Consider the following 10,984-nt stretch of genomic DNA (forward strand, 5'->3'; position numbering starts at 1 on the left):
TTATATGGCTGTGCTATTTTTTAGCTCTGCCTCCCATCACTCAACATTTCTGTGGGCTATCTTCACAAATCACCATGCATGACAGAGAGATTTTTTTTTTAAAATGCAATAAAATTATTTATTGTTTTTAATTTTAAAAAAGAAAGAAAGAATGTCTTGTTGTGAAATGGAACTCTATCAATCAAGATTCCAAAAATTAAAATTAAAAATTAAGAAAAAAAACCCTTTTTGCTTCCCTTATAAATAGCTTCCCTTTCAACTCCCTGTCTCTTCACCATCTCTCTTTTTCTCTTTTTTTTTTTTTCTCTCTTTCTTCCAAATCATAAACAATTTTGTTCATGATGGCTTCCATGGCCATTGGAAGCTCCATTATTTCTCCCTTTAACTTCAAAACTAACCACCACCCTTCAAAACCTACCCTTTCCAACTTCACCATCAGAAGCATAGCCAGTCCCATCCGCCGCCCCTCGCCAATCGTCGTTCCATTGCCGGAGATCGACACCACCGGCCCCCCGAATCACGTTGCATGGACCAGCGTTCGGCAAGACCGCTGGGAAGGAGAACTCTCCGTCCGAGGCCAATTGCCCCGTTGGTTGGTTCGTTTCGTTATAATTTCAAAATCACTCTAAAATATATTTTTAATCATAAAAATATAAAGTTATATCATGAAAGTACTTATAAAAGGGATTTTAAATTTCAACTCTTTTAAAGGTGTATTTCGAATATATTTTCAAGTGTTTAATTTAAAAAATAAGCCGTTTTTTTAAAGAAATTTGAGTGTTTGACAACAATTCAAAATAGATTTTTAAATATATTTTAATCAATTTTTATCTAAAATATTTAAATAAAAATGATTTTTTAAAAAAGACATTTTTTTCTTAAATATGACATTTTAAAATAACTCATTGCTGTGTCCCGTATTTGCATGCATATATGATTAAAAAAATTTCCATTCATATGGTGGGTATTGCGTCCAACTATAAAAACAATATTTTTATATTCAAACACTTTACATAGTGATTAATCATTATTGAATTTTTTAAAATTTATTATGTATATATTTTTTAAAAAGTCAAAACATTATACTCCACTTTTGATTACAATTTTGCAACCCTCCATATAATTCGACATGAATTTTTAGTCATTAAACTTTTTTCAATTTTATATTAAAACGTTTGTTTAAATATATAAGACAAAAAAATATTATTATTGTTGTTTTGAAATAAAATATTTATTATTATATAACATATGCGAGTGGATATTCTTTGGTTTAATTGATTTATGTTTGTTCATGGAACACATATACTATAAAAGTATGTTCATAACCTATGCAATAAAGGGAAAAAAAATCTTTTAATTGTTTTTTTTCGAACAAGACATATAACATCAAATGAATCGTCAGATGTGGGCTAGTTAAGGTTATTCCAATGTCTCATTCAAACCTTGATTTTGCATTAATTAATCTTAATTATTATACCTACATGCTTAATCTTCAAATAATTAATATTCATAATTTCAAACCCATTTTAATGAAAAGAAAACCAAGCTAAATATTTGAATGATACTTTTTAAATTTTAATTCAATATTGTTACATTGAATAATTTTTTGGGATGATTTCGTATTCATCATGTACATTTTTGCATGCAGAGTGGTACATATTTGAGAAATGGACCTGGATTATGGAATATTGGCGATTATAACTTTAGGCATCTTTTTGATGGCTACGCTACAATCGTTAAGCTTCACTTTGATGACGGTCGACTAATTGCCGGCCACCGTCAGATCGAATCCGACGCCTACAAAGCCGCCATGAAGAATCAAAAGATTTGTTATCGTGAATTCTCTGAAGTCCCCAAGGCTGATAACTTTCTTGCCTACGTCGGGGAGCTTGCGAATCTCTTCTCCGGTGCATCGTTGACCGATAATGCAAACACTGGCGTCATAAAGCTCGGCGACGGTCGAGTCGTTTGCCTTACAGAGACTCAAAAGGGGTCCATAATGATCGACCCAACAACATTAGAGACTGTGGGAAAGTTTGAGTATAGTGACTCGCTCGGCGGTTTGATTCACTCGGCTCATCCGATTGTTACGGACACGGAGTTTTTGACGTTGTTGCCAGATCTTTTGAACCCGGGTTACTTGGTGGTTCGGATGGAACCGGGCTCGAATGAACGGAAGGTGATCGGTCGAGTCAATTGCAAGGGTGGACCGGCCCCAGGTTGGGTCCACTCGTTTCCGGTGACGGAGAATTACGTGGTAGTGCCGGAGATGCCGTTGAGATATTGTGCTCAAAACTTGTTGAGGGCGGAGCCTACTCCGTTGTATAAGTTTGAGTGGCGGCCGGAGTCCAAAGCCTTTGTGCATGTCATGTGCAAAGCCAGTGGAAATATTGTAAGTCTTCTCTTGGAATATTGAATTTTGAACATATATATTGAATATCACTACCCTTTAAAAATATATATACGTACACAAATACACGCAAGCTTATATTTTGATGTTAAATTACGCAAATTAACTTAAATTAATGTATAGTTTTTAATGAAATAATGCAGGTAGCAAGTGTAGAAGTGCCCTTGTTCATTACATTTCATTTCATAAATGCATATGAAGAGAGGGATGAAAAAGGAAGAATTACTGCTGTGATTGCCGATTGTTGCGAACACAACGCTAATCCTGTAATCTTAGATCGACTTAGGCTTCATAATTTGCGTCGCTCTCTCAAATATGCCCTTCCAGATGCCAGGTTTGTTTAATCTCCCTCTACATATTTTATTTTTGGATTAGTTGCAAATTTGTTCCCAAAAAAAATTAGAATTTAGTCCTTAGGATTTATAATTACAATCTTGTCTCTACAACTTAATAAAAAGCTTCATAAATAATCCTTAGAATAGAGACTATTTACGAGAATTTTCTCAAATCACAAGAACCAACTTTTAACCTTATCCAAATTATAGGGACCAAATTTACCATTTAACTGTGAAACTCCTACTAGCTTTTTTTTTTTTTTTTAATAACCAAAATTGGATTATTTGTGTAAAGGGTCCATAGAGTTCTTTTCTCCCTCTATTTTAGTGTGTTTATCCATGCATGCAGAGGAAAAATAAAAGTACATATATATAATCCAAATTCTTTATTGTCCCAACGTTAATAGGGAACAATGAGCTCCAAGGCCGGAATTATTGAATTTGAGAAAGAAAATTAACAAACATTTTACAGCCGGAATTGTTGAATTCTTTGGAGAGAACCAACCAAATCACTATTCATCATAATCTGGTTTTCATTCTTCTTTTGCTTTTGTTGCATGATTTGGTTTCATAAAGCCTTTGACTTGTTTTAATTTAGACTCTTCAAATCAAGTCAAACATTTTTGCATCGTAATCAAGTTCTCGGTAATCCTGATTCTATTACGCGATCCATACGCACCCCTTAAATTCACAAATGTTTTAGAAGAAATGGGATGAATAATTAGAAAATGGAAATTGTGTAGGGTTGGAAGGTTCAGAATACCACTGGATGGGAGTGGATATGGGAAGCTGGAGGCAGCATTGGACCCAGATGAACATGGCAGAGGAATGGATATGTGCAGCTTCAACCCTGCTTACTTGGGCAAAAAATATAGATATGCTTATGCTTGTGGAGCCAAAAGACCCTGTAATTTCCCCAACACACTCACTAAGGTGGTACCCATTTTCCTTAATCTGTGTTTCATCTTTGTCTTTTTGATCTTCCTCGATCCTCAATTCACTTTTGTGCTTGTTATGAATCGGTTCGTTTTAGATTGATTTAGTGAAGAAGAAGGCTAAGAATTGGTATGAGGACGGCGCTATCCCTTCTGAGCCCTTCTTCGTGGCACGACCTGGTGCAACAGAAGAAGATGACGGTGAGACATTTTATATCATCATCTAAGTGAACAAAATGAATAAATATACAACCTGAAAGGCCTCTTACTTGTCATCTTCACTTCTAACTAATGTATCAAACCGTATTCATAAGGAAAGAGAATGTGTCTGAAATGTGTTTATGTGGGGTGCAGGAGTGGTGATCTCTATGGTCAGTGGGAAAAATGGAGAAGGGTATGCTTTACTACTGGATGGATCAACATTTGAAGAGATAGCCAGGGCAAAATTTCCTTATGGTCTTCCTTATGGCCTACATGGTTGCTGGGTTCCCAAGAATTAGGATCACTTCAATACCAAAGTATACGATATTAAATTAATTGGAATCAGAAAACACATATATACACTATATAAAGTAAGAGTAAGAAATACATACATGTGGTACAGCCACGTAGATTGTATGTATCTGTACAAAATGTAGGCCCCTTCTTCCTCATGTATTCATCAGTTTCTCTTTCAGTTTAGCCCTGTGAAATTAATATATGCACCTTTGCTTTGTACACTATGGTCATGAATCTTTCAATTGGATTCAACAGAGAGGAAGTTTTCCAGAAGATGACAGCATAATTTTAGTAATGACAAAATGTTATGTATCATCATTGACAATTTTCTTTCTGAATCTATTGATAATGACTTTTTGGTATAAAGAATCTATAAAAATTTTGAAATTTTCCCATCACTTTTTGAACAAAAATCATATTCGTGTATAGATGCAATTTTCTACAATTTCAATTTTAAGTTGATCTACTAATACATTTAATTTAACTAGGTGGTGCTTAAAGGCATTTTTAAGAAAGGAATATTTTTAAAAGATATATATCTTGCTACTACATGTAAAAGGAAACAGAAACCTTCTCCAAAAAAAGGGAATAGAAACAAAATTGGTGAGCAACAAAAGAAAAAAGCAGAATTCTCGTGTATTATTCCTAAAAACAGTTTCCAAAAGCAAAGTGTTGGGGTCTAGAGATTTCACACGTGTGCCTCGTTATTAGTCCAATCAAGTATGAATCTCATATAATGATTGGATTTTGGAAAAGAATAATGCTGACTTGAATTAGTTCCAGGTCAAGAATCTTGAATATTTATACTTGGGAGGACAGATGTGGAACGCATCTGTTTTTAGAATTAAATAGGAAAGGGGAAAAAGAAAAGAAAAAAAAAGGGTGTAAGTGCATCCTGACCCACTTTTTTTTTTTTTTTTTTTTTCAGCCCACACATTTATTTAACCAGTTGGCAAATTGTTCTTTCTTCTTTTTCTTTTTCTTTTCTTTTTTTTTTTTTTTTTTTTTGCTTTGTTTGTGTGAGATTGGAATGAGCTGCAAAAAGATAGATGTAGCCCATAAGACCTAAGTATGGCTAAACTTGGTTCACCACTGGCCAAATAGGAAAGAGAGACAGCAATAATCTCAAATGCACTAGAAATGGTAAGTTTAAGTTGTGAGGATCATATAATATATATCATATAACTTTTCTGACGTCAAAATGTTGTGAGTGCATGATTTTTTCATAAAATCAATGATGATGCACAGCCATGATTATTGAACTCGTGGAGTAAGACCATTTTCCAATAGAATCAAGAAAAATCTTCCCCCCATTCCCCCTATCAAAATTATGAAAAGGAAAATTTTTAATAATTGGCATCGAAATCACTCTTGTATGAGTATTATTCTACAATGATTTTTTAAGTCTTGAAACTCGAGAAATAATAGGAAATCCCAGCCTCAAAATGTAGAAAAGAATGTTCATAACCCTTACAAAACTTAAAATGTCTCTAAATGTCTCTCATCTGAGCAAAGATCTATCAGCTTTCGAGTTTTGAGGTGACTCGAAAAAATTAAGATCACAACCACAAATCCAACGTATGGGAGAGCAAATTACCTCTCTCCATGTTGAGGATATTACAGAAGAAACATTCACTTTTGATCAGTATAAACAGCATCGACATCATCAAGTTCAAGCAACTTGTCCATTAGTTCTTTATTTAAGTCCATAGCTTCATCATCCACCTGAAACTCAATAATGTCACAACTCGGCAGAGCATTGAAACCCTACTGAAAAAAAATTATTTATTTTAAAGTAGAAAATTTTACGTATAACTTGAGTAAACCCAATCCCCCGGGCACACACATGCAGAAAAAAACCAAAAGAAGGCAAGGCAAAAAAGATCTGGATTGGGTTTTGACTTTTTGAACTTAAATCTCAAAACTTGACTTTTGTATTTTTTTAGGTTTCAAAAAGTCAACCAATTAGAGTCCCATCAAATAGTTGAGGTTCCTTTACATTATCGTTAATCTAGATCAATGCCTTACCATAATAGATGTAAAGCTTCCTTATATTGGAGTAGCTAAATTTCCCTTTAGCAATTATAGTCTATCTTCTCATATGTCGAATTGGAGATCTTTCTTGTAATGCACCTATGGGTCATTAAGAGTATTAGTTCTTTTTATTTGTGTTCTCAAAGTTGGTTTAGCCACAATATTATATACATTGACCAATCGAATGGGTGAAGTCCATTTTCATAGTGTTACTTTCAAAGATTGAGAACAAGGAAGTATGTCCATACTTCGTTTAGTAGGCTACATTTTTCTCTTTCTTGAATACGATGGTCAGCACTAGATTATCTTTCTTATCTGTAGGCAAGATTGAACTCTGTGAAATAGCACTCAATTGGCTTTAGCTACCTTAGCCGGTCTATAGTAATTAATAATTATTGAGCTAATCATTCTTAAGTAGACTTGACTGATTGAACACTCTTTTGATATTCTTGCCCGTTATTATGTTCCCACACTCCTACTTTTCTTTCCGAACACCTTTTTCAAGGTTTATTGAAACAGAGGAAGGTGACTAAAAAGTCAGATTTCTACCTGTACAGAATAATGATGTTTGATTTGAGTCTATGTAGCATAGTGAAGGATTTAAGAGTAAGCACTCAATAAAGAGGATGTTTTCCCTGCATAAGCCAGTTGAAGGTTATCCAAAGTATATAACTAATGACTTAAGACAGAGGGCCTTGAAGAAAAGTCTAGATTGCCTCGTTAACTCGAAACTTTCTTTGTGAACAAGTAGTCTCCAGTGCAATGTTTCTCATCTCAAGAATTATGAGTCTAAATGACTAAATCTTGTTTATAAAACCACCTTCTTTAGCAAATCATTACCAGAAGAATGTCTGCCGTATCTTCCCCTTTTAATTTGATTTAAGGGATTTGACCTTACCTAGTTATATCCCTGATTTCTTACACCATTTATGATATGAGAAGTTCCAACAGCATTAAAAGTCAATCCTACATTATTCGGCTCATAGAATGGGCGTTGAGAAATCAAAGAAGCTAGGTTATAGACACAAATCTGGTAAAGTTGGTAGGGGACACAATACTTTGTTGACTTCCCCTCGCTCACACTCAACAAGGAAGCTTCCATTTCTGATTTATGGTCCACTGAAACTGCCTCTTGAAACCTCTAAGTGAGAAGAGATCTTGAAAAAAATGAAATCAAGGAATGGGCTTGCCTATCCAACCAGCTATCCTCAATCATCCTCACTAACCAAGACGACACATGGGTTTGGATTTGGAACATTGAAAAAGATGTTATATTCACCTCAAATTCATTTACAAGAGATTCTTACTACAGATAGAACTAGAAGCAAAGAACAGTTATATCAATCTATATCGAAGGGAAAGTAACCAGAAAAGGTTAAATTGATTACATGGGAGCTTATGCACTCATGTATAAACAACACCTATGACAAGCTCCAACGTAGATCCCCCCAGGATTCCTATCTTCCCCAACTGTTGCATTGCATCATTAGTGAAAAGCTTTCAGCGACTACCATTCACTGGTTTGCCACCTGTATCCATGCTACAGCTTTTTGGAATTCTTACACTAATATTTTTGCTTTTTGGAAGATACAGTTCTGCCAGGGGAGACTTTTTTCCTCCTATCTCTCACTTTCACCGGCCATCCTTCCAAGAACGAGAAAAGTATCTTATGGCTCATTGTTATTCGTAGAGAGAAACCTCGTATCTTCTCAGACAAAGCATAGGGCATAAAATCTTTTATTGACTCTACTATTTTTTTTTAAAGCTCTATATTGGTGTAAATTGCCCCTACCTTTTTGTAACTATAGCCTTGCATCTCTTCTACTCCCATTGAAAATATTTTTGTAATCTTCCTATAGATAGGATCCTCCGTCTTTTGTAATTTCATTTTATCGATGAAATAATTTGTTTATTAAAGGAAAAAAAAAATAACAAAAAGTCAATCCTATTATGCCACTATGATAGAAGTGTCATGCACATGCACACAAAATCTAAATTTTGTGCTTCGAAAACTTCATCAGCAGTTACAAATAATTGACTGAAGGACAAATTTAAGACTTCACTATATTCTTATCTAATAATTCATATCAAGTTGAAGTTTGCAATTTTAAAGTACTAATAGCCTTTCAACAAACTGTAAATTAAGAATAAGAAAAAACTTGAAGCAATTTGAAGTTATGCGACATGAAGAAAATACATACCTCAATAGAGCTTATGGGAAGTAGCTCAGAACCACTGTCAGGTTCGAAGTTTATGTTTTTTTCACGTAACTTGGATAGTATTCCTGAGTAGTTCTCTGTAGAAGTCACAATCTTGTAGTATCTACAATAAAAACAGAGATAAAATTACTTTCAAAATAACCATCCAAGATGGATGTCTATAAGGTGTATCATGTTCAATTATTGCCAAAGTAAAATCAAGTTATCAGCAACCATTATGTATTGAAGAATGAAAGAATGCTACTGATAATGTGTGGAGACGCTACCTTTCCGACTTCTCTTCTTCTGTATCATCTTCAAACTCTGGAGGTTCAATAACATCTTCTGCACCAGCATCTAGAGATATGGTGAGAAGCTGGTCTTTGTCAACATCGGAGGCCTTAACATTCACAACTCGAGCACGTCTGAACTTGAACATAACAGATCCTGGATCTGCCATCTTTCCACCATAGTCCTTCACTACTTCTCTAACAGCTGCCACTGAGCGATTTATCTTATCTGTTGAGACCTCAACGACCATACTAGCACCACCATAGCCATATACCTGTAGAGATGCGTGTTACAGCTAATAATCTCTTCTTTTCAACTCAAAGTCTGAAGATAATATCACTGGCTAACCGAAAACCTCGTAAATTTTCTCTATGTAAGCCTCTTGTCCTTTCTCGGAAGCCCTCTTAATGTTGCGGTCGAGAATTTCTTTTGGAACGTCAAGCTCCTTAGCTTTCTCAAGTAGGGCAGCCAGAAGGGTATTGGATATGGGGCTTGTTCCTCCCTTTTTAACACTATATCGCGAAGTAAAAAATATATATGAGAATTTCAGTAATTGTGCCAGAAGAAGATGCAAACAGATCGATCAATGTGTCGTGTCATGAGTGAGGCAATGAAAAAGAAGCAAGCTCGAGCTCCTAGAGGCTCATATTGACATATTGGCTAACATTGTAGATGGCACAAATTCAAACACATTACAGCTTAACAACCTCAAAACTATTAGACGATTTTGAAAGCCATCACCAAACATCTGTCAAGAACTGCTAAGAGACCTATTCTACACATTAAGCTATTAGCACAATGAAAATCATTCCCAAAAGGAGAAAAAACAGCTACTTACGCAGAAACAACCTCCTTTCCAATCCTAGAGTAAAGCTTTGCCTTCTTTGCATCTTGAGCACCCTACATGTATTTAAGCACACTAAGAAACTAATCTATAAGGCCAATAGAAGTATAGCGCCAACAAAACATACATAATCATCAAACATACTTTAAAGTATCACTAAAAGACACATCCGTATAACTTATTAGTAAGAACTCCAACATGAGAAAGTCAATTGGATAAAATCAAACAGAAAATAAAGTGTTACCAACTCATAATTCAGGAAAAACACAAGTCATAGACGTTTACGCTCATCAACCCACCTAAGCAAGTGATGCAACCAGAAAAACCACAATATCAGGACTACCCAGAATCAAAATTAATACTATTACTATCGTCGAGAATCAAATAAACATTTCCTCGTCACTGAGCAAATGGAATTTTTTCCCCCGAAAAAACAAAATCACGATAAGATTTGAAATCATGTACCTTCCTGCCAGCAATTTTGCAGGAACGCCTGCCCATACAGACCGGAGACATCCATATCCTTCGCACTTGATTACCACGACATTTCAGCTTACTGTCAAAAGCCCACAAAGGAAAACTCGATGTTTCGGCAGCCAACGATGATGATGAACACAACCCATTCCCTAAATTTCCAAAAAAAAAATTCATTAATCAGTTCAAAGGGCCATGGACACTGATTCAAAATGTACAGAGATAGGGAAAGACGAGAGACTTTGAATATGGAAGAAACGGGGGCATTTGTGAATGATCGAATTTGGGGAGAATTTTTTAAGGATTACTCCAAATGCTCGGAGCGAACCCATACTGTAGCAGCTTCGTCTTTAACGCAGAGCAAAGCTTTTTCGCATCCCATTTGACATGGCGGCCTCTGCAGTTTTGCACTGAGCTTAGCCTATACAATACGAACACAATCTTGTGCCTTCTTAAACGATGTGTAGTTTGCGTTTGAAATCCAAACGACATGTCGAAGTATCATTCTTACCGTTGTATGGGCCTTGTCCTTTTCTTCTTTGGGCTTGGACCACGATCGACCTTTAGTGGACCAATCAGCCCAATGCCATCAATCAATTTATAAGTTTATTCAATTTCAAGTATTGTAATTTCAAATGTTAAATTTTAGTCCTTGTATTTTTTACAAATCTTAAATTAATTCTACCATTAGTTTATTGTTGATTTTTTTCAAAATATTTTTGTTATCTATGTATTTTAACTATGCATTTTTAAATAATACTCACATATTACATTTTCTAGCATGAAAATTATTATTATAAAAATAACTTTAAGAGATTAAATTTAATATTGTTAAAATGAGTACATGGATTAAAATTGGGTGCTTGGTATACATGGACCAAAATTGTATTTTAACCCACAAAGTATCACACATCGACCAATTCAAGTATAATGATTCATTTGGATTGACTTGAGAAAAAAGTATT

The 10,984-nt window shown here is 34.9% G+C and overlaps 2 protein-coding genes across 9 annotated transcripts; one reads left to right on the top strand and one right to left on the bottom strand.

The window, feature by feature from the left end:
• Nucleotides 1-273: 273 nt before the first annotated feature.
• CCD8 (carotenoid cleavage dioxygenase 8) lies at nucleotides 274-4,493 on the top strand. 2 transcript variants are annotated; one of them, XM_039029493.2, is made up of 6 exons: nucleotides 274-596; nucleotides 1,649-2,392; nucleotides 2,554-2,744; nucleotides 3,489-3,678; nucleotides 3,779-3,881; nucleotides 4,035-4,493. In XM_039029493.2, the coding sequence occupies exons 1-6, from the start codon at nucleotides 339-341 to the stop codon at nucleotides 4,178-4,180; spliced, it is 1,632 nt and encodes a 543-aa protein (XP_038885421.1). In that variant the 5' UTR covers nucleotides 274-338; the 3' UTR covers nucleotides 4,181-4,493. The 2 variants fall into 2 exon arrangements, with proteins under 2 accessions (XP_038885421.1, XP_090169410.1); XM_090313284.1 differs by having other exon boundaries at nucleotides 3,489-3,714; nucleotides 4,035-4,180.
• Nucleotides 3,113-10,489, bottom strand: LOC120075820 (YebC-like protein). 7 transcript variants are annotated; one of them, XR_016529342.1, is made up of 10 exons: nucleotides 10,261-10,448; nucleotides 10,011-10,171; nucleotides 9,540-9,601; nucleotides 9,057-9,213; nucleotides 8,698-8,975; nucleotides 8,414-8,534; nucleotides 5,776-5,903; nucleotides 4,274-4,364; nucleotides 3,934-4,161; nucleotides 3,113-3,857 (listed from the first exon to the last, which is right to left on the bottom strand). XR_016529342.1 is itself a non-coding variant. In XM_090313285.1 (7 exons), exons 1-7 carry the CDS (start codon nucleotides 10,349-10,351, stop codon nucleotides 5,811-5,813), a joined length of 963 nt encoding a protein of 320 aa, XP_090169411.1. In that variant the 5' UTR covers nucleotides 10,352-10,489; the 3' UTR covers nucleotides 5,507-5,810. The 7 variants fall into 7 exon arrangements, 1 of the variants encoding a protein (XP_090169411.1); XR_016529338.1 differs by having other exon boundaries at nucleotides 3,950-4,185; XR_016529340.1 differs by having other exon boundaries at nucleotides 3,261-3,857; nucleotides 3,950-4,161.
• Nucleotides 10,490-10,984: the final 495 nt, after the last annotated feature.

The sequence above is a fragment of the Benincasa hispida genome, chromosome 4 (assembly GCF_027475165.1).
Source record: "Benincasa hispida cultivar pf3 chromosome 4, pf3_genome.v1.1, whole genome shotgun sequence".
Taxonomy (NCBI): Eukaryota; Viridiplantae; Streptophyta; class Magnoliopsida; order Cucurbitales; family Cucurbitaceae; genus Benincasa; species Benincasa hispida.